This window comes from Equus caballus, chromosome 20 (assembly GCF_041296265.1).
Source record: "Equus caballus isolate H_3958 breed thoroughbred chromosome 20, TB-T2T, whole genome shotgun sequence".
Taxonomy (NCBI): domain Eukaryota; kingdom Metazoa; phylum Chordata; class Mammalia; order Perissodactyla; family Equidae; genus Equus; species Equus caballus.
In genome coordinates this window covers 52,116,911-52,137,851 of record NC_091703.1, presented here as the reverse complement: position 1 = coordinate 52,137,851, position 20,941 = coordinate 52,116,911, and the positions used below count along the sequence as shown (strand labels likewise).

The following is a 20,941-nucleotide window of genomic DNA, read 5'->3' as shown; positions in this document are numbered from 1 at the left end:
CCAGCTCCCCCTAAGTAAAACGACCTTTGAACTTCTCTCAAGCAGCTGCTTGACATCCAGCTCATAAGGGCACAACAATTGCAATGATTTCCAGTTAATCATGAAACGTGTAAAATGTCAGCCTTCAGCCGACAGTTAAGCTCAGCCACTTCGTGAAATGGCCACACGTCTTGCTTACCTTCCACCAGGGAGGTGAGTAACGTGACATTTGCTGCTTTGCGCCTGCCCGCGGGTAAATTCAAACCGATTTTTTCTAGCCTTTCTCGCAAAGATCTCCCCCCATTTTTCGATTTGGCTCTGAAATTGCAAGAATTAACATTCTGATTAACCTCAGAGTGTTCCTGAAACAAAGTTTAGACTTAGCAATCTAAAGCCCAGTGGAGCTTGAAGAGGTTTTAACTTGAGGTTAGCACATTTTCCCCCCTTCCTTTTGGTTATTTGCTGATAGTTTGCTGAGGTTTGCTTAATTTCTGCAATACAGAGCATAAAAAAAAAAAATCTCAGTTGTTTTCTTTTTTTATCTCATGAGAAAAAAAAATGATACCAGATGGGAATAATTAGGGTGTAGGTTGTGGGTCCAGAGAAGGCAGAAGTTGCACATGCACACACACAAGCCCTCTTCTTGTCATGGAGCCAGTTAGGTGAGCAGAAGCTGCAAGCACAACCTTGCTGAAAAGAGGGAAAGAACTGGATGGTTCCAAAAGGAGAAAGCACTAGCTGGAATAGGTGGGCTTTTCGAGGAAGGGGTCAAGAGTCACTATAAAATGGAGTTGGGTTAAAAGGGGAAAGGGAGACTGAAACATGAAACCAGTAATGACGGTAATCATAATAACAGGAAAACTAACACTTTAGGGACTTTAGTTATGTGATAAGCACTTTATACTATCTCACTTAATCTCATTGCAAGTTTTATACACACACACACACACACACATATACCCTCAGTGCCCAGGGGTGACTGAAAGAAACTTCCGCACTCTGGGGCTCGAAGGACTCACTTGAAAACTGACCCAAGGTAGAGCAGAGCAAGAGGATTCCAAGTGAGAAAAGTCCCTGGTCACACCCTTACTTCCTCCCAAGGCTCTCCCTGTAGGTGCTAAGGTCTGGGCAAAAATATAAGAAAAAACCCCGTTACTATGACCTCTTGCTGTACTGTTCACACAGCCACTTTTAGGAAAGAAAGGCATTTTCAACCCCGAAATAGGCTAACTGGAAAAGTTCATCTCATACAATGTCACCTTCATATCAAGGACACTACCAAAGGGTTCAGGCAGTGGCAGGGACCTGGGAGGAGGCTGTGTATGTTAAGCTAAAAGCCACTTCCTTCTTCCCATTTTCCACGAGGAGTCTCGGATTGTCTTCTTCCAATCCTGGGTAGCATATGAACGGTCCCAAGGAATAACTATTCATATTTCTAAAGTAGTATCATTGTTATTGGTAGTACCGAAGGAAGGAGGTCATTAGTCTAAATAGTTATTTTCAAACTGCGGGGCACAAGGCATTAGTGTGTCGTGACCAACTTAGTCGGCCGCCAACTATATTTTAAAACAAAATAAATATCAGAGTACACTGCAGGTACGAAGGGAGATGCTCCATGAAAATTCAGCTGTAGATAAGTGTGTAGATTCTGGGTCTCACTCAGGTTTGAGCATGCCCTCGAAGTGTCCTGTGGGTGGGAGGGCGCGGGGCGCCGGGCGCAGGGCAGGGGAAGTGGAAGGGTCCCAGGGCAGCAGGGCGGGCGGGACAGCGAGGGCGCGGGGGTCCCCGCCGTTCGCCTGCGCCGCCTGGAGCACGTGGGGAACCGGGATTTCCCCATCGCCCCATCGCTGCGCTGGGGCAGCGCTCCGGCAGCCTGGTTGCTAGGCAACCGCGTCCGGCTAGGCGTTGGTGTCCGTGCGAGCCTCTCCTCTCACCCCATAAAAAATGGTGTGCGGGGTTTTACCTTCTGAGGACGCCGCCGAGGAGAGACGCGTTGAGGCATTCAGGGGGCGAAAGCCGTCTCTGAACTTCCCCCACAGTTACTTTGTACTTTGACGTGGAACTGAGCAGAGACAAACGGCCCGGGACTGAGCAAAACACTTCGCCGGTGTTGACGGACATGCCTCCCAGGAAGCCATCTTTATTCATCATCAGGGAAGTCACAGATTTGGGAGGAACCGGAACTAGAGAGAGAAAAAAATATGCCATAAAGGTGACCGGGCTTCGAGCCTGGTGACCGGCTGATAGAATGTATCGGTGCGTGCGCAGGGCCGAGATCACAGGACAGGCGCCAAGTGGAAAGCTGCAGGAGGAAGTGTTTGTTCCACTGGGGTTGTGGTGCGTTCAAAGCACCGTGTACAAACAAATGGAAAAGCCATCGCTCCTCTGGAAACTTACCCCAAGTGTGTAGACATATGAGTATCGCTTGCCACCGTCCCGCTCACTACACAAATCAAGAAAACGCACGACCCGGAGTTTCGAGTGTGCTGTGAAACCAGGCAAATCCTATTCCATCACGTGCTTGCTGTGTGACCTTAGACATCTCACTGAACCTCTCTGATTCTCAGTTTCCTCATCTGTCTCCTGAGAATAATGATATTTGGTACTGAAGCCTGAAGGTGATTATCACTATCAATGATATCAAATGGTGATACCAATGGTCTTTATGGGAACCCTTTCCTCCTCTCCTATTGTACCCAAATCTACGGGCATGACCAGGATTAGGAGGGTGGGGCCCATCAGACATTGTGCCCAAGAACAGCCAAGTAATACCATTAAGCTGGGGAGTTGAGCCCAAAAGAGCTGCTCACTTCTGTAAAGCGGATCCCATTCTTTCCTTCATCATAACAACAGATTAATTTAGAAATGAACCCAAATGCTCCTCTCCACTGAAAGCAATTCCGCAGTGATATGAATTTTGTTTACAAATTAACGTAAAGCACCGGCTGGTGATTGTTTGGAGCAGTTATGATTTACAACAGGTGCCCTGATCAATCAACCAATCACTCTAATTCATGTGAGCGGTGGTCTTGCCTTGCCCCAGTTGTTTCATTTCAGCAAGTAATTGATAACAAACCGCACTCAAGGTATGTTTTATGCAGAAGTTAATAAGAGCTGACAGCTGGTTGCCACTGCTACCCAGGCATATTCAGTCTCTCCAGCCTGTATTTCTGTTTAATTGTGTTTCAGTATCATCTGCACCTCAGGAAGAGGCGGGGCTCAGTAGAACCAGAAGGCAGGGAATGAGAACAGTGAATGGTCAACCTCCCAGCCCCCTGGCACTCTCGCTTCCTTGGACTTCTACACTGCTGAAGCCCATTTTCTTTCTGCAGGCTCCAGAAGCCACTGGGCAGGTGACTTCTCCTCCTGACTTGCCCTACACCTTAGCTTCTTCCACTGGGATATGGAGCCCCCAAATCTTCAAACAGTATTTGTCAATCCTCATTCCAGAGGATTTATTGGAACATGCATCCGGCATGAAGAAGGAGGCTTCCGTTCTTCCTCTTTAATAAAGACTGTGTCTCACCCTAGAATTCTGGTGGGGGAAAGAAATGCTATTTCTACCATCCGGACCCTGGAACTCTATATGTCAAATGAGTTGCATAACCTTGTTAAACAAGTTGTATAACCTCTATACAGAACAGACTAACCGACACTGAGTATTTTTGTAACATCTTATTCCCTCTACCAGATTCCAGCATTCAGACCTCCACAATCAGTTAGAGACTCCTAAAAGCCGGGTAGGTCCCAAATCTTTTATTTACTATCCATCGCATTTGGCCCTTTACAAACACCTTGTGGAAAAAGGGCTCTCCTTGGGGAGTGGAGGGCAGGACTGAAGCATTCCCTTTTGCTACTTCTTAGTGGACATTTTAGGATTTCTGGATCCATCTAGGGAGTCCAAGACCTTGTCTCAGGGCAGATGAAAGCAACTTCTCATTTGAGAGAAAACCAATGAAAAGCTGAAGTGTGAATATTAATTAAATGTGAGTAAAATATGGAGTTAAAGTCACTTAGCAGACAGTGGTTGGCGTTGGAACACCCTGTCATTTAATTCTCTTACACATCATCCATTCTATTTTAATCTATCTTATTCTTCACAGCAGTCCTGATTTCCATATTTCAGATTCATATTCAAGCTCTATAAACAAATAATTTATGCTCATGGGAATTGGCATTAGATAACCTTGGAAAAGCTTTCCCCCAAAATATAGATGGCCCTTTGTAGTTTTAACATGGTATGAACTATAGAAATTGATAAAAAGCTAATCTTTGATACTCAGCAACATTTTTATATTTAAATACTACTTAGAAATAATATTTTAACAGGAAAAAAAAAGCCCACTAAGCTGAAAATAATAAGTTCAGATCCTATTTGCAGTCCTGCATAACCGAATATCTCCTGAGGATTGGAATTTCACCTGCTTCTCACAGTCCCAGATGCCAAATCTCTTGAAAAGCCAGGCCCTTAGAGACGCCTTATAACCTGCCCTCTAATTTCACTATTGTTAATTGCCTGACTTACCCAACAAGAGTTGTTTCCTTTGGGGAATGTATATTGCTCCCTCCCATGGGCTGTACCTTTCTGCATATACATTATCACCTAAATATCACCAATCCAGTCAGCTGCTGTCAGCACACTGCTGTCTGAGGAGAGTTCCTCCCCCCCCCCCACCCAAAGACGCAGACTATTTGAGCAGACTGGCTTCAGATTTTATTCCCATTTTCTAATTGAAATATCAATCGCGTACCCACTCGCTACTCTCTCATCCTCAGGTTCTAAACCTATCTCCCATTCTGGCCTTGGTAGTGGTCCCCTGGACAAGACCCTACACATTTCTTGTCCCGACTTTCCTTTACGTCCACAGCACTGTTCTCATTCACCTTCCCGTCTGCTCTCACACCTGCTTAGCTCAGCTGATTAACCCCATATTTTATTCTCTTTGTCTTTTCCCTTCTGCTTTCCTCCAGCTTATCAATAAACCCAGAGAGCAACAGGGCCCGGTTGATTTGTTAGTAATTATGAGCGCACTGTTCCTGCTCACAGAACCCAGAGATGACTAAGATAGGTTGAAAGCGACAGCAGGAAATGGTAAGGAAATGGAGCATGGCAAAACTCAGCGTGAAGCTTTCAGTTCTTTACATGTTTACAATTTTCTGTGCATACATTAAAACTGGGTGGGTTTTTTCTTCTCTTCCGTTCTCACTTGGATGGCATGGGCCAACTTCTGGATATAACACTCGAAAAACTTGCTGCCTTCCACTTTTCCGTGCATTTCATTGGGGAGAAGAAAAAAGGTTTAAAAACCGATCAATATTTCATTACAGTGACTGGAGTGTTATTTAAGAGAGAGGAAGGAAAAGTGATTAGAGAAAATATTATTCATTAGTGGAATATGTAGAGCTACAGTGTTAATAGGCCAGTTCTTAATCTGTACTCTTTTTATGTGGGAAACTGTAGCTTTGAGATCCTGTGTTTGACTGGAAACAGACCCTCTGTGGGTCTGATCTGCTGCTGGGGGAGAAGGGAAGACATGAATGCATCTAACAGATTCAAGGGTAAGTCCCTCTGACAGGTACTCGGACTTAAATATGTAAACTACAGCGGGAAACCAACAGGAGGTTGAGCATTGCTTGAAATAATTCTCACCAGCAGAGCACCCCTTTCCTCCTACTTGCACTGTTTGTCATCTAACTGAGGGCTAAATGTTATTCCACATGTATATATAGCACATGCATAAGTGTGAGCACTGAAAGTCTGGAAAGAAAAATAAAAGTATTCCACAAAGGATGCTAGAACATAAAAACTACAAACATCCAGTGTTGGTATCCTTTAGGGGCAAACTCTAAGAGACTGGACACTGAGTTGGGACCCATCACTTACTGGACATGTAGGGTCTTGAGAAAGTCACTTATCTTCTGTCTCGGTTTCTACACTGGAGGGTGGGGGTGGGCGCTGGAGAAGAGTGTCTACCCTTCCCAGCTTCGAAATTCTGTGAACTCTGATTACTCCCTGGGTGGCTGGAATGTATCTCAGAGTCTCTAGTTGAAGACATACCTATTGGAATCCAAGTCAGTTCTAGAAATGTGAACCTCTTCCTTTGAGAGGAAACTTATACCCTTTCAGAGGCTCTGACAAGACGCGATGCTTTTAACCTTCTAGGTCAGAAGGAAGAATCCCAACAGAACCCATTGTCATTGAAATTGGCAATTTATTTACCCCCCACCCCCCAAAAGAATCCACACCAATCAAAGCGTTTCTGTGGGGAGGGGGCCAGAACTAACACAAAAAAAGTGGGAGAGAATGGAGGCTGAACTGAAACTAACCCAACAGGATATCCCTAAGACCAATGAAAATGCCCCACAGTCACAACATTTGAACCTGGGACTCCAGCCACGCTAGCCTTTCCAAGAAATCTCAGCATGTTTTCTGCTGTGTTAGGTGTCAAACCAACTGCACGTTGGCCTCTGATTGCACCAAAAACAACTTCTTCAAGCCTAGGTGAGCCTTTTTTCAGTTAGGCTGTAGGATGGTGGCAGTGATCATTATTAGCTGGGCACCACCCCACCCCCTCCCGGCCTAGATTCCTAATCTTAATGGAACTGAGAGTTCAGAATGATTTTTTAATGTCTCGTTGGATTTTTACACTGTTAATGTACCGAATCCTTCTCATTATTACTTTATTGATTGCTCATTGACCAGCCCCCTTCAAATCGTATTAACCACCCTCTGCCGGTTTAGATTAGGAGAGTTTAAAAAGCACCTTTCATTACTCCCCCCACTCCCGCCATGGAGTTGAGACCGGGAGGCTTAATGGGAGCTCTAATGGGGCAGCTAAGAGGAGAGGGGCCACGGTCCCTGCCGATTGCATTAATAGCTCAAAGGGGGCCAATACAGAAAATTAGCCGTAAACGAGCTCTGGAGATCTTCAAATGAAAGAGCCATTTATCACGCTGGCTACCTTCACTCCACTCGTTTGCTCTCTCTACTGGGAACAACTCATTTCCTCTTAACTAAATTACTTCAGAAATGTCAGCTAAGCCCAGATAGCAAACATAACAAGAGAGCTAGCCTATAATCTATGGGTGATAACAACACGGGTGAAAAATTGGACTGGTTAAATTTTAGGAGGGAGCCCTTCCATAATTAGAGAGAGAGAGAGAGACATAAAGACATAGATCCTTTATGCCAGACTCTTTTGGCTTCAATCTATGGAGAGGCAGACACACCTGAACTGAGTCCAGTTGCTGCACTTTTATTAATGAGGTAGAATTTTAAAAATCTCTCTAAAGCCCCGTAGAAAATACATTAAGCAATTGAGTCCCCTGCCAGTTGTTGAAATTTAGAGTATTTAGTTCAGAAAACTTTCTCACCTCCTCTTTTACGAAATTAATCTCTTAGAGACACTCCTCATAAAGGTGGGGGAGGAGACAAAGATGGGAGACCAGGGGGCAGCGAAGGAGCTAATGAACCCATGGCCTTATTTTAAGTGGTTCATAGTGATCTAGAAAAATAAAGCCACTACTTATTCCCATTTTGCCCATGGCCCTCTAAAGATAGAAGTAGGGTATTAGGATCTTTTCTTCATGTAATAAAACAAATAACTGAAATATTAAATAATGGAATTGACCTAACACTTCATATTCATAGCCACGCCCCCTAAATCGATAAAGTGACTGGGATACCACATAGATGTTTTAAGCCACACATTTTTTTAAAAAGTTTGGGGACCATAAAAAGTACTCCATGTTTCCAAAACAGAACCAGCAACTTTAATCAATATTCTCTTTTTCTTCTTCCTGGAGAATCCCTTACACAGAAATATTCAGATTTCGCTACAAACATATACAAGCCCTGAAACCAAAGCATCTCACATCTAAGAATATTTCAGCTCCATTTGTTAGGCAAACTAAGTTTCAAATATTTTTACTGGCCTTGCTGCTAAGAGCATTTCTGATTGGTCATCTGTTGGCTATGCCCCACTGCCAGCCCAAATGCTGTTTCTAGAATACAGAACTCTGAGCTGAGGGGTTCTAGCTTTCCATGAAAAGGGAGGGGGAACTAAAACAAAAAAGAAACAAAAAAAGCCAATGGAGGAGCACCTCCCTTTTACCCCCCCTCACCACCTCCATCAGCCAGCAATTAACTAAAAGAGAAGACCCAAGAGGAAATGGTGAAAGTGAGCTGTCAGCACAGTTGCAAATCTAAACCAGGAGCCCGGGTATCTGAGGAAACCCAAAAGCCGGCATAAAAACCAAAATGATACTATCTAAAGAAGAGAGGGAGAGACATTTGGCGCAACACTGAAAATAAATAGTTTTGCCCCAAACCTCACTATTCTTCTTCAGGATATTACATTACAAAGCCAAATGGCATCATTTCAAGGGCAGCTTCCCCCTCCCACTTTCTACCTCTCAAAACTACTTTTTCTGCATTTGTAAAAGAAGAAAATTTAGAACACGTCACGTCACCCTGTTTGGAATCCTTACTTCAGTCTTCCTACTTGACAGCTTGACTCTGGATTACTTTCCAAAGCATCTTTTTCTTTTAATTGTTTTTGAGAATGTCGTGGCTCAAACAAACCATAAATGACATAAGTGACACCAAACATAAGGACATGCCTTTTGCCAGAATCGATAAGAAAGGGTTACAGTAGTTAAAACTGTATCTCCAAATACCAGTTCTTGCAATAATTAAAGGTTGCGCTGTTTACGTTTAAGCTCCTAAATTTGTGGCATGTGAGTGACATTCGGGCCTTTCAGCAGCCACACTAATCGCCAGACATTCTCCCAGTGACTGTCGGAGAAGAGGGGGAAAAATTAAGCAGCTGCAATACGCCCGAAATGAGTTATTGTAATTACATTTAATTAGTTTAATTAGTTAATTATTTTGCTTACAGCTGTACAAGAGACTGCAAACATTTGTTAATATCACATGCCCTTTAACAGTATGGGGTGATTCCTCAGTCCTACTAAATCACGAATGCGTATGTAGGAAGATTTAGAAATGTGCATAGGCTGCCTCAGCTTCTCAGGATGCGCATATTTAGCAACACATTTGGCACAATTTAAAAAAATAACCAGAAACAACTCATAAAACATAGAGAACTGGGAACAAAATTACCACCAAAAAATCAAATACAAAAACAAGGAGAGACGGAGCAGTCTCAATGACTAGGCTTTAGCTCAGCAAACTCCAGTTATCAATGAAATAATTATAGCGCATTTTTGGGAGCAGTGTTGCCCAGCCAGTTCCATACATGATGGTAGTTCAATTATTTAAGATGTCTCTAGAATCACTACCAAACGTACCATGAGAAAAAAATGGCAATAGTCTCCCTCTGTCTCTCTCATCCGGGGTTCTGCCTATGGTCCTCCCCCCTCTGCCCCCATTTTCTTCTTCCCCGCATGCCTGTTCACCCAGACAGCCACTGTCCTGCGATTGCAAACAAACATTTGTGTTCTGTAAAATAATAAATAACCCAAAGTGAAAACTCATCATCAAGACATGAATGCATAGGAAAACTTTGCTTACTTTTGGGGGGAATAATCCATACCTTTTTTTATGACAGACTGGTCCAATAGATTCATGCCGCTGTTATTGGCATCTTCAACTGACTGTGAATATAAAAACATCACTATTCAAATTGACTGGATATTAAAGAATCACACACATAAATCATGTCATTCCAAACTGGAGTTTCTGTTATTTCCATTTATATTAATTCACAAAGGGAGGTTTTATTATTATCATTATTACCTCCAAATCAACATAGAAATGAAATTCACCCAAATTATAAATTCTTCCAATGGAAGAAGAGGAAAAAGGAAACTGTGACAGACATCTTGGATGCAGTATTGGTTTAGTTATTATATTAAACATAGATATTACATAGACATATAAATTTTATATTATTTGCTCTTATGAATTGTGAAGATCTGGCATGAGCTGAAAGAATTTCACCAATATTAGTAAGAGCAATTTCTGTTTTCTATCCCAGTGCATCTTAACCCCAGAGTCATTTTACAAATACATAATAGTTTACATTATAGGATTTTAATTAAAGTCTGAGCAATTTGGGATGGAATGCAAACAGCAACACACAGGAACCCGTTTGCATGCCACCAGGATTGCACACCCACTGTAGTCTATACACATCCCTGTGTGCTATGTACTTCTTGATACGCAGCCACAATCCCTCGGAGGAACCTGCACAGTTTGCTCCCCCTCCCAACCCTGCTGCTGCTGCTTCCCAGCAAGGAGCACACCTGTTAGGAAAGCAGTCACTACAGACACACAGACAGACATAGAGGCCTGGATCCTCCCAGTCAGCACCTAGGTAATGGGGAGGAGCATTCAGTCTTCTGTGCCGCAGTTTCATCCCAGAGAAGGAAAGTCTCAACCCTGGGTTTTGGCAGCACTTCTGAAGGAAAGAGCTGTTGGAATGAGTTGCTTACTGTCAGGATGCAGAGAACAGAGTTCTGGCTGTGCATCCCAGGGCATCCCAAAGCAGTGGATTTCCTCCCACTCCCTCCCAAGGAAAAGAAAGGCCAGGTCTTTCTGAAATGTACAGCTGGGTTCCTTGATCCTTAGAAATGTAAGTTTGGACCAATTTGTCACCCACTCTATAGGGACATCAAAAGCAAAGGGCTCCAGAGTGAGGTTGTGTTTTCACAGCACCTCCCTCCCACTCATGCTGTATCCTCAGACAGGGTGTGTGTTCATCACAGGGGAGAGACTGCCTCCCCCAAATGAGCAGCACATTAGAAATGAGATGATCTCATCATGGACGGAGGCACGTTAATTTGTTTCTTTTAGTTTTTAATAATCACTCTTCTGATCTCAGAAAGGTGAGGAAAATTGTTATTCTCCGTAAGAACCATTTTCCATATTGCAACATGCCATATACGTCTTAATAAATGGTAAAAAGCTTTTTTTAAAAAAGTACTTCATGTAACTTGTTCCAAACTCCTCAGGAGACCCCACCGCGCACACGCGCGCGCACACACTATTCACTCCTTTCTATGCTCACGTGTCTACAGTGGCGATGTGTCCACGCAGGACAGCATAATTCGCCCGTGTCTGTGGGCAAGCAGACCCGCGGTCTCGCGGGCCAGGACCGTGTGCCCCCACACCTCACCCTCACGTCGGTACGTAAATATGTATATACGCCTCATCAGCGACGTGGGGTAGTTGTGGTAGTTAATGAGAAGGCTCTTGTCTGATTTTCTATCTAATTACGGCCGCCTGCTGGGTTTTTGTACAGGATATTCACGCAGCATGCTGGCGCTTAATCGTCACAGGGAGGATCGTAAAGATTTAATTAGGACTGCATGCGGAAGCGCAGAAAAACAACTCAGACTCGTAATTACTAGACTTCTTTAGTTAAAAGTGATACCAGGGGTTGCTTTAAGACACTAGGGTGTGTTTGAGTGTGTGTGTGTTTCTGTGTGTGTGTGTTGGGGGGTTGACTTAACATCCTTCTATGTTTATACTCGTGGGTGGTAGAGGTGAGGAGAGGTTAGAGAGCAAAGATGGGAAGAAGAAAAGAGGTGTTCTCGGCAACTAAACAAACTCCAAACTAGGTGTCATTTCATTCTCTCTCTGATGCTGTTTTCCTGAGTTTTTAGCACTGCCCCCCGCGCGCTCTCTCTCTCTAGCTGTCTCTCTCTCTCTCTCTAGCTGTCTCTCTCTCTCTCTCTCTCTCTCACACACACACACACACAATGGGTGAAATGTAGCATACCCAGAACCCAAACAGCGATTTGCTAGTTTAATAGCCCCTGTGAGTAAATTGAAATAGAAATTGACAGGGTTTTATAGTTTCATTTAAAAAATATTAGAAGCATTTGGTTAATTAGCTCTCCTTCTCCTCTCTCACGGTCGGGGCGGTGGCCCCGCGTGTGTGTCTGGGTCACACACACCCACCCCCCCAACCCTCGGCCAGGTGAGTACCCCTCGCGTGAGACCCACCCGCCTGGCAGCGCCCTCTGGATCTGCCTCGTCCTCAGCTGGGGTGGGGATAGAGGGGATCTGGAACACACACTAGGCCCCTGAGATGGAACAAGTGACTGAGATCCAGGCCTAGGCACTCTCTGGTCCCTTTTAAAGACCGGTCGGGCGCCGCCAGCCCATTCCGTAGTGCAGGGCATGTTGAAACCCCGACCCGCTGCTCTAACTTTAGCCCCCGCGCTCCAGATCCCTAACTCGGAAGTGGATCCTCCCGGATGGAGCAGATGAGGCGCAGCCTCTGGTTTCGCAGATCTGGTCCTAGGTACACCTCCTCCCCTTGTCTTTCTTTGTCACTTGTCCTGTGTCACATCAAGCACACACCAGCCTCAGAGGCCTGTCATCACAGCAGAGACAGAGATCATCCCTGCCGCCGTTGTTTCCCTCCTGGGACAGGCGCGCCGTGTATCCTCCGCGACCCCTTGCACTGAGGGTCATCCAGAGAAGGTCCCGAAGGCTGGGATGGGTCTCGGGGAGGAATGGGGCCGAGGTGATGTGGGGGCAAGGAGCATGCGAGGACCAGGGCCTGCGCTTTCTCTCCTCTGGGCGCTCTGCTCCTCTGCCGTCTGTGTTCCCGGCAACAACTTGGCCGCCCGCACCACGCTTTGACAACGGTGTTTTCCCAAATGCACGCTAACCTGGCCCTGTTTTTCTCTCGCCCTTTGCGTCTGGCCAAACGTTCAAAACCCCTTACAATTCTATCTTTAAAAAAATTAAAAACCCAAGAAATCAGTTCCCTCTTTCGGGGGAATTTCTGGGCTCAGCCGCCTGAACCACTCGGCCTGCAGGGTGATGGTGACACAGCCGGTGTTAGCATTGCCAACCGCAATGGTGATGAGTCGATCCACTTTCATTATCTAGCACTTTGAACCGTACTCCGAAAGGTTAATTTAAAAACTCCCCCCTCAGACACATATTACCCCAATGCATTAAAAAAACAAATATTTCCTTTCTCTTATGATATTCTGAAATAAGCAATATCTCTAGACAGGGACAGTCAAGCTCGGTTAAATCAACAAAACCATCCTTCTTATTACTATGGGTAAATCCAGTCACAAATCAGGTGATTCCATCATTTTTGGAAATAACTAATAACTGAATTTTCTTTAAAACAACAAACCATCATAGACTACACACAGACAGCATTTGATGTTGTCACCACGTTTTAACTGTTCAAAATACATCTTTTTCCAGCAAGGTAAAGAAGAAGGACGCATACACCCTTTTCCCTTTCCCATTTCATTTTCCTTTGCTTCAGAGCCATGTCTAAAATGATGCCTGAAATATACAACTATGCCAATGAGACCAAAGTGTCAATTAAATATGCTTCAACTATATTTGTCTTTTCTGGAGCCTATTTAAATTAGGGAGCAAAAGGAGACCTGCTCAGAATCACCCAGACAGTTTTTAGAAATCATTTCTTTGATGTTTCTTTGTTTAGTTTAAACAAGTATTTTCAACCAAATCAGGCTCCATTGTGTAGGTTGCAGATGGGATAGTGGGTGGGTGGGGGAGTGTTTGGAGCCTTTTGTTTTAAGAAATAAACACGTCATGCCTCTTTAACTGGGGTGGTGGAGAGGAGAGGAGAGTATTAATGGAGGGGGAGGGATGTGGAGAATATCCACCATGGTCCTGTGATGGACCAAAAGGTGAAAAGAATCTCCAAGATGCTATGTGTCCTCAAGGACTCCCAAACAGAATTAGGACTTTCTGGGTCTCTCCCCACAAAAATTCCACATCTAGGGTGATGACTCTGGAACTCAATTATCTTGGGAAAGGGTTCTGCAGCGTATGAGACATTCAAAGTAAGATCTGACTTGGACAAACATAGTGGACACTTTTCTCCCAAGGTGCATTGTCATGCTTAAGGAAGTCATTGCAAATTCAGCAGGAACCTCTGGAGCCTACGGAGGACCCTGCGCCTCGTGCTGCAGCCCCAGACTCTAGGGCCGGGTCTTCACCTGCCCTGTCAGCCGGCCAGGCCCATTATGGGACATGCGCGGGGGTGGGTTGGGGAGGGTACCCAGCTTGCTCGCACAAAGCGCAAGAGAATAGGAAGGAGTCGGGTAGCTAAGGCAAGACAAAAACATCTAGCTTTGATTCTGATGATCCTAAACTATCGAAACACGCATATGTATTTTTCTCCTTCATGATTTCATTTCTAGTGGTTCTAGCCTTCGTAATTGGACCTCCAGAAATCGCCACTATAGGACCATACACGTATGCACATAAACAGTTATATACGTGGTGTCCAGCTGGTCCTGTTCTAAACATGGAAACTACCTCTCCCAAAGGAGACAGAGCTAGCCCTCCCCCACCCGTCCCCTCTCCCGGGACACTCGTTATTTATTTGTTGTCTTTTTCGTTTGTTTGTTTGTGGTTACCTGGACGTCTTCCATTCCGGGATGGCCGAGGCCGTGCAGCGAGAGGCTGTCACCCATGCCCGCATCCAGGCCGTGGTGCGCCGAATGCAGCAGCACGTCCGGCCGGCGGACCGAGTGGTAGTCCCTCCGGGGGTCCAGGCCCGAGAGCTGGGGCAAGGCGGCCCGAGGCTGGGGCAGGAGAGAGCCGGCTTCTGAACCCACTTCTTGCCGCTGCCGTTGTCCCCAGGGGTGCTGCTGGGGCTGGTGCAGTGGGTTCAGGGAGTAGGGGTCATTGACGTGGGAGTAGGGGTCCTGGCTCTGGTGGTAGGGGAGCGGTTGATAGGGGGGCGGGAAGTAGGGCGGCTGGAAGTCTGACGACGGGGTGTGGGACAGCGGCGGGGCGCTCGAGTAAGGTCCTTGCGACACCGAGCCCAGCTGGGAGAGCCGCGAGCTGTGGCTCGGGACGCCATCGTGCCGGTCCTGGGAGCGGAGACAGGAGAGAGACAGAGAGAGAGAAGGGGAAGAAAAAAAAAAACACAAGCGACAAATGGAGAAGCCCGGCTTCCGTACGTTCCTCCCGGGACAGGGGAAGCAAGAGGCTGAAACTCAGCCTGCAAGTTCACTCAGAGGGCACATGATTTCGGCAATTCCAAACGCGAGGCTTTGGGGGGAAAATGGGGAGAATCACCCACTTAACCAACATCTGAGCTCTGTTGAGAGTGCAAAGCGGCAGAAGGAGTGAGGGTAAAGTAGCTGTGTTTGCAGGGACATTCTAGATTCCTTACTCAAAAATACAGGAGTCATACAGATGGCATTTGCTCTTCTGGGGGCTTTAAACTATTTTTTTCTAACTCTTCCAGACGTCCAAAGCATAACAAATAAAACTTCACACTATTTGCTGTGCTGCTCCTCCTGTTTCAAACCAAATTCTGCCTTCACTGGCAAGCCAGCGGCCAACCAGGACCTCCCCACACAACCTGGTAATTCCAGGAGCTCCGAGGAATCGGCCTGATACGAGTTCCCAGTCCCCCTCCCTCCCCAAGAGGAATTAAATAATTTAAATAGTGTTTGATTGAAATGCATCTCATTTGAAATCATATCCTGAGCCCACATTAAATTAAGTTGAGTTGTGGTCCACAGGAGTTATTTCTAAGCTTTCTTTTCTATATCTAATGCTATTATACTCCAGAGTGTGAAAATGAAGGACTGGGGTCGAGAGAGAGAAAAAAGCCCAGAGAACTTATTGTTGGTCCTATCTGGAGTGGTAAACCAACTGAAAGGAGAAGGGGGAGGTGTGTGGATGAGAGGGGTGTTTAAGTTTCTCCCTGTCCTCTGTGGAAATGCCATGGTAAAGTCCCCAAGGTTCTTTTTGGAGAAATAGTCACCTAAATTTCCAAACTGCAATGGCAAATAAAAAGTTTTCCTGTTCGGCCTCCCCCCTCCCCAGCTGACTCATGGAGCTCAGAGGGAGAACACACAATGCAGAGAGAAGCAGCTGCAGCCTCGTCCAATTATGGTGCTAAATTACCAAGCCAAAGGCGCTCAAAGGAAGACAGAGACAGAGTGAGACACACACACAGAGACAGAGAGACAGAGAGACAGTGAGAGGAGGGAGCATGCAATTCTGGTACAACGTGAATCCAAACTCACCATGGATGAATAGGTGTGGACTAACATCTGGAAAAAAAAGCCTGGTTACTGCTCAAAATCAAACAATGATTAAAAAAAAACAATCAAGGAGTCCAGCTGAGCAACGAGCTGGACACAGGAGCCGAGCTTGAGGTGTTTCCAGGACAAGCCATCAAAAAAAAAAATTTACCCCCCCCCCCCTCCCAAACAAGATTGGCGATGCCTGTCACACACAGACAGAGCTGTTTCTCCGTCTCTTGCTGTCTTTTTGGCCTTTTTTCTTCTGCCGTTCTTCGGGGCTCCAGACGCAGTCCTCTTCCACCCGAAGCTGGGCTCAGACTGCTCAGGCGCCCCTTCCTCCCTCCGCTTGCCTACACCGCCTCATAATAATTGATATTCATGACTATTAATATTACACGAGTACTTTAAAGGGAGAATGGAGGACAAATGGAGCGTGAAGCAGCAGCGAGCGCAGAGCTCCCCTACTATTGTAAATGACGTTCATTCAGTGGAGAATTACTAGATGTAATCAGACCAGGGGGCTGGCAAAGGCAGACTGGGGAAAAAGTTTAGCAGGAAAGAGGCAGAACTTCAATTAACTGAGCCGGGGACACGCGTAAAGCAGCCCCTGCTCCCCGGGACAAGGCAGGGAGGGAGAGCATCGCTGGGGGCTGGTAGAGAACGTAGGTGTCCTTGTTCCTGGAGAGGGACTTTGCTAATGGGAAGAGTCGATCGCCCTAGGTGCTTTGTGTGCAGATTAAGAACAAAATAAAAAGGCGTTCCCTCATCATTTGGAGGAGAGAGAAAAGTAACCCGGTGGGCCCGGTTGTTTACAGTGACGTCTGCGGACTTTCACTGAATATCGGAGATTATGCTTATTTATTAAAGGACAGAGGCGAGCCGGGGTTTTTCATCCGTGTGCCGCCTTTCCCTCTTTAGTGCTCATACAGTCTGATTTTTACCTCAATTTACAATACATGCAATCAATCTTCAAGTACACTAAACTTATCCTTTCCAGGCAAAGCCAGGGGCAACAGAAAACCTTTTTGGATGTTTCAGGAACCCGTTCGACTGGCCTGACTGCCATTTCTGTTAAAGTTCAACCTTCCTCCGGACTTAAATAGGCTCCTTCCACCGGGCTGCGGGTTCTCCTATATTTTTGAGCAGAAAATTTAGGCAGCTAGGAATACCTGCAATATTCTCAGTCTTTCTCTCTCTGTGTCTCTCTCTCCTCTCTCCCTCCCTCTTTATTCTCTCCTCTCTTTCCCTCTTCCACTCCACCCCTCCCTCTTCCTCTCTCCCTCCCTCCTTTCCCATTTAGCCAGTTTACTTTTCATCATCAAAGAACAAGTTTTATCCCGCTTGCTTTTGGAGCCCCCTGAAATCCCTCTAAGTACACCCCGAGCTGTCTACACCGTGGCCCCATCCCTGCCAGTGTCATGCCCACTTCAGGCGCTCACATTCTTCAGGATAGTTCTAGTGCCTCGGACTGTGCTATTATCCCGCCTGTTAGAGAAAGAAAAGGAGGCCGAACCGAAACAAACCCCACCAGGCGGAGGCGCGGCTCTTCGTTACAGTCAGTACACAACCACAAAGAGGAAAGGAAAACCCCAGTCCTCATTCGCAGAAAGACGAATCTCCTCTCCCTCTGCGTGTCTCTCTACCTGTCTCTCAGTTTCTCTCTTTCGCCCCCGCCCCCCGCCCCTCGCCCCTCCGTTAGGATTCAGAGCGGGCCGGAGCTGGGGGCCCTGGGCGCGAGCGCTGCGCGCTGCCTTCGGGACGCGGCCAGGCGGCGGCGGGGCCCGCGCGGGCCGGCTGCTCGGAGCCCCATCCGTCCCGTAGGACCCGGGCTGCGGCCTCGGTGGGAGCCTGCCGGCCGCTTCAGTGCGTTGCCAGTTCCCAACATCCGCCAGGTGGCTCCCCCCGGGGCTTTCGGAGTCATGCGGGACGGCGGGGTCGCGTTCTTCCGCCACTGGTTTGGGGAGGCTCTGCGCGTCCCACCGCCACGGCTTCGTCCGACCGCGCGCTGCCCGCTCTCCCCGCCCGGGACTTGGTTTCCCTTCCTCCTTCCTCTCGCAACTTTTCCCCTTTACAGCCTCCGCTGCCGCCTCGCCAGCTTCGTCGCCCCTTCCCTAACTCCTCTCCGCCTTTCCTTGCGCCTTCCTCGAGGCTTTCCTTTCTTCCTGCCCTCTCTCGACGTCTCCTCCGAGTCTTCGCTTCCTCCCTTCCCCCTGCGTCCAAGTCGAGGTCTCCGGCCGCTCCGCTGGGAGCGCGGTGCAGCGGACCTCCGCCGCCGTCCGCTCCCCGCCCGGCCTCTTGCCTCGCCCGGAGCCGCCCTCCGCCGCGGCAGTCGTCGCCCGGGACCCGCGCGGCCCCGGTCCCGGCCCCGCAGGCGGCAGGCGCCCGCCCGGCTGCCGCGACTTCTCCAGCCCCAGGACGAGTTGCGCTGGCCTCAGCGCTGGAGAACCGGGAGCCCTGAACAGGGCAGAAAATTTCTTTAAAAATGCCAAAACATGGGGTGGTTTGGGCGCACTGACCCTCAAAGAAGCAAAACACAAGGAAAAAAGAAAATAAAAAATTGTCTGCTACGGCTCCTTGGACTGTGCTCTTTCGACATCCATCTATCCATCTGTCTATCTATCTACCTCCCTCCTTCTAATTTTCCGTCCTCTACTCGGATCCGTTTGTAATCGGTTTCAGAAATTTTATTGAAGGTAAAATTTAAAAGCCCGAGCTTGTTACGAATGAGGCTTGAAACCCTAATTCTCTCCCACACTCAAAACGAGGAAGAGCCTCTGCCTTTATCCGTCTCTGTTTTCTCTGCCCACATTCAGTGGAACCACATTCCCCATCAGAGCCTAAAGGGAGGGGGTGAGGAAGAGAGAAAGAAAAATAAAAGAAGAAAAAGAAATCTCCTAAGTTAACGTAGTCAGATTTCAACCTTAAAGTCCGTTTGCAGAATAGCGAAGTCTCCCCAAGCCAGCTTTTCTAAAAGTTAGAGAAAGCTGATAAAACCGACCGGAAATCTACGAGTAAATAGCTTAAAAATATGTATCAGTTGGGGTGTCAAGAAGCTCAAATTCTCTATCTGCAAAGCTCTAAGATGCATCTGGGGGTGTCGGCTCACCTCATAGATATCTTCGTACTTGACATTCTCCACGAGCTTCCAGAGCATGATGGCAGCCTGATCTCTAGGAGGTGAGTGCATTCATGTGAGGAGCAGATGTCTGGCTTCTCAGGACTCCGCTGTCTGTAATGATCCATCTATAATTGGAAATGGGGGATACACACCAAATCCGACGCTCCTCTCCCATCGCAACTTATATCTGTTGTCTCAAACAATAGGCTGGAGAAGTAAGCCTCAGCAGAGGGAAAAACATTATTCCACACACAGGAGTTAGATACAACCCACAGACATATATATTATAAAAATCATAAACACGTATTTACACTCAGACACCCACATTTAGTTATATAAGCACCCCTGGGTCACACAGAGTCGACAGACTCTAAACATGCATTTAAAGGAGAGAGAGTTATTCACTGTGATTAATATAAATATATACATTTTAAAACCTCTAGATTGAAAACGATGAATCATTGTAGCCACTGACTAAAGTCTTTATAACTCATAATGAGAAACCAGGGGGCCAACAGTCCCCCATTTTCTATGTAGATTTTAAAAGGGGGACCATTACTGAGATTTTTAAACACAAAAGCTCCTATTCATGTCGTTCAGCAGGAGGGTATTTTGAAAGCTGAATTTTGGGATTTTAAGGGCGATCTCTCTGTGTTGATGTCTACATAACTTTTTTTTTTTTGAACTGTACCTCTGTCACTGTGGAACAGGAAAGCCAGCTCAGCACAGTGACCATTCCTAATATTTTCTGGTCGTTTTGCCCAACACATTTGGAAACTTAAATACTGTATGGACACCTCAACCTGTACTGTTTGTCGTTTTAGAGGTGGTTTGTGTGTATTTTCAACGGATTCCATGTGCCATTCTTTTCTTGGCTGAAGTCTCCATTTTATGAAGTTTTTTTTTGAGATGTTGAGAGCAACACAGGCACACATTCACATAATGTGAATTCCGAGCCTTCTTTGCAGAGGCTTAGAACATTTTATATCACCATCTGTTGTCTATAACTTTTAACTGATTTTAATCATAGAGAACCAAGAAATGGTCACCTGAACCTTTGGAAGATTTAAGCAGAATGTTCTTCAAAGAGATAGTGAAAAATATTTTAGGGACGTGTGTGTGTGTTTGTTTTGAGTGTATTTTTTCTTAGGTGATTAGTATAGTTTAACGGAAACATAAACAACAAGAACAAAGTTAACCAAACCTCGAAAATGGGTGCCTTTAAGGCACAGGGTTTGCGAATTTCATCGCGAAGTGAATACTCACCTTTTCCCCACTCCATTTATTTTTCTACTCCCTTTCAGGTTGCGGAAGGATCCTCACTGCCGGAAGGGGAGTCCAGTGGAGGATCTCTGCCCCTGGGGCAGAAAATAAATGACGGGAGGGAATGAGGAGGGACCGGGGCAATTTGAGGTGGAAGTTATTAAACCTGGTAACAGTTAATCTGCAAAGGCCGATCGTCTGTGAAGCTCACGGATGCTGAGCGCTGCCGTTCGGGAGCAGCGGCCGACGGGCTTGGAGGACGGGGCTCCGGACAACCGCGCTGGATATCGATTTGATGAAAACCAAGGAGGCGCTTCATATAATGCAGAATAAAGAACAATTCAGCAGATTTTTAATTTAATTTTTTAAACCATAAATCAAATGAAAGGAACTCAAAGAAGGTGCTTTAGGAGGAACTTCAGAAATAAACCCCTTCTTCATTTCCAGTTCTAATTTTTGTGTTTTGCCTTTCCCTCCCTCCTCCCCTCCTTCCTTTCTTCCCTCCATCCTGTTTTCCTTCCTTCCCTCTACTTTAAATATTAACACCTTAAATCGTAC

At 46.3% G+C, this 20,941-nt stretch overlaps 1 protein-coding gene and 1 long non-coding RNA gene across 17 annotated transcripts in view; one reads left to right on the top strand and one right to left on the bottom strand.

Annotated features, from left to right (window-relative positions):
* Positions 1-20,467, bottom strand: part of TFAP2B (transcription factor AP-2 beta) — a 32,654-nt gene extending 12,187 nt beyond the window's left edge. For 3 of the 16 annotated variants that reach the window (XM_070244716.1, XM_070244717.1, XM_070244719.1), the window contains exons 1-6: positions 19,109-19,318; positions 16,003-16,029; positions 14,374-14,832; positions 9,537-9,597; positions 1,943-2,162; positions 179-297 (exon numbers count right to left, since the gene is read on the bottom strand). In XM_070244716.1, coding sequence (XP_070100817.1) covers positions 179-297; positions 1,943-2,162; positions 9,537-9,597; positions 14,374-14,832; positions 16,003-16,029; positions 19,109-19,189 — 967 coding nt within the window. In that variant the 5' untranslated portion in view covers positions 19,190-19,318. Of the gene's footprint in view, positions 1-178; positions 298-1,942; positions 2,163-9,536; positions 9,598-14,373; positions 14,833-16,002; positions 16,030-16,215; positions 17,723-19,108; positions 19,424-19,445; positions 19,784-20,386 lie in introns of those variants that run through there. The other 13 variants (XM_070244720.1, XM_070244714.1, XM_070244718.1 and 10 more) reach the window with 10 other exon arrangements.
* On the top strand, positions 18,808-20,732 carry LOC138919559 (uncharacterized). The gene is made up of 2 exons (XR_011429804.1): positions 18,808-19,179; positions 20,425-20,732. It is a non-coding gene; the product is annotated as an uncharacterized lncRNA (long non-coding RNA).
* Positions 20,733-20,941: the final 209 nt, after the last annotated feature.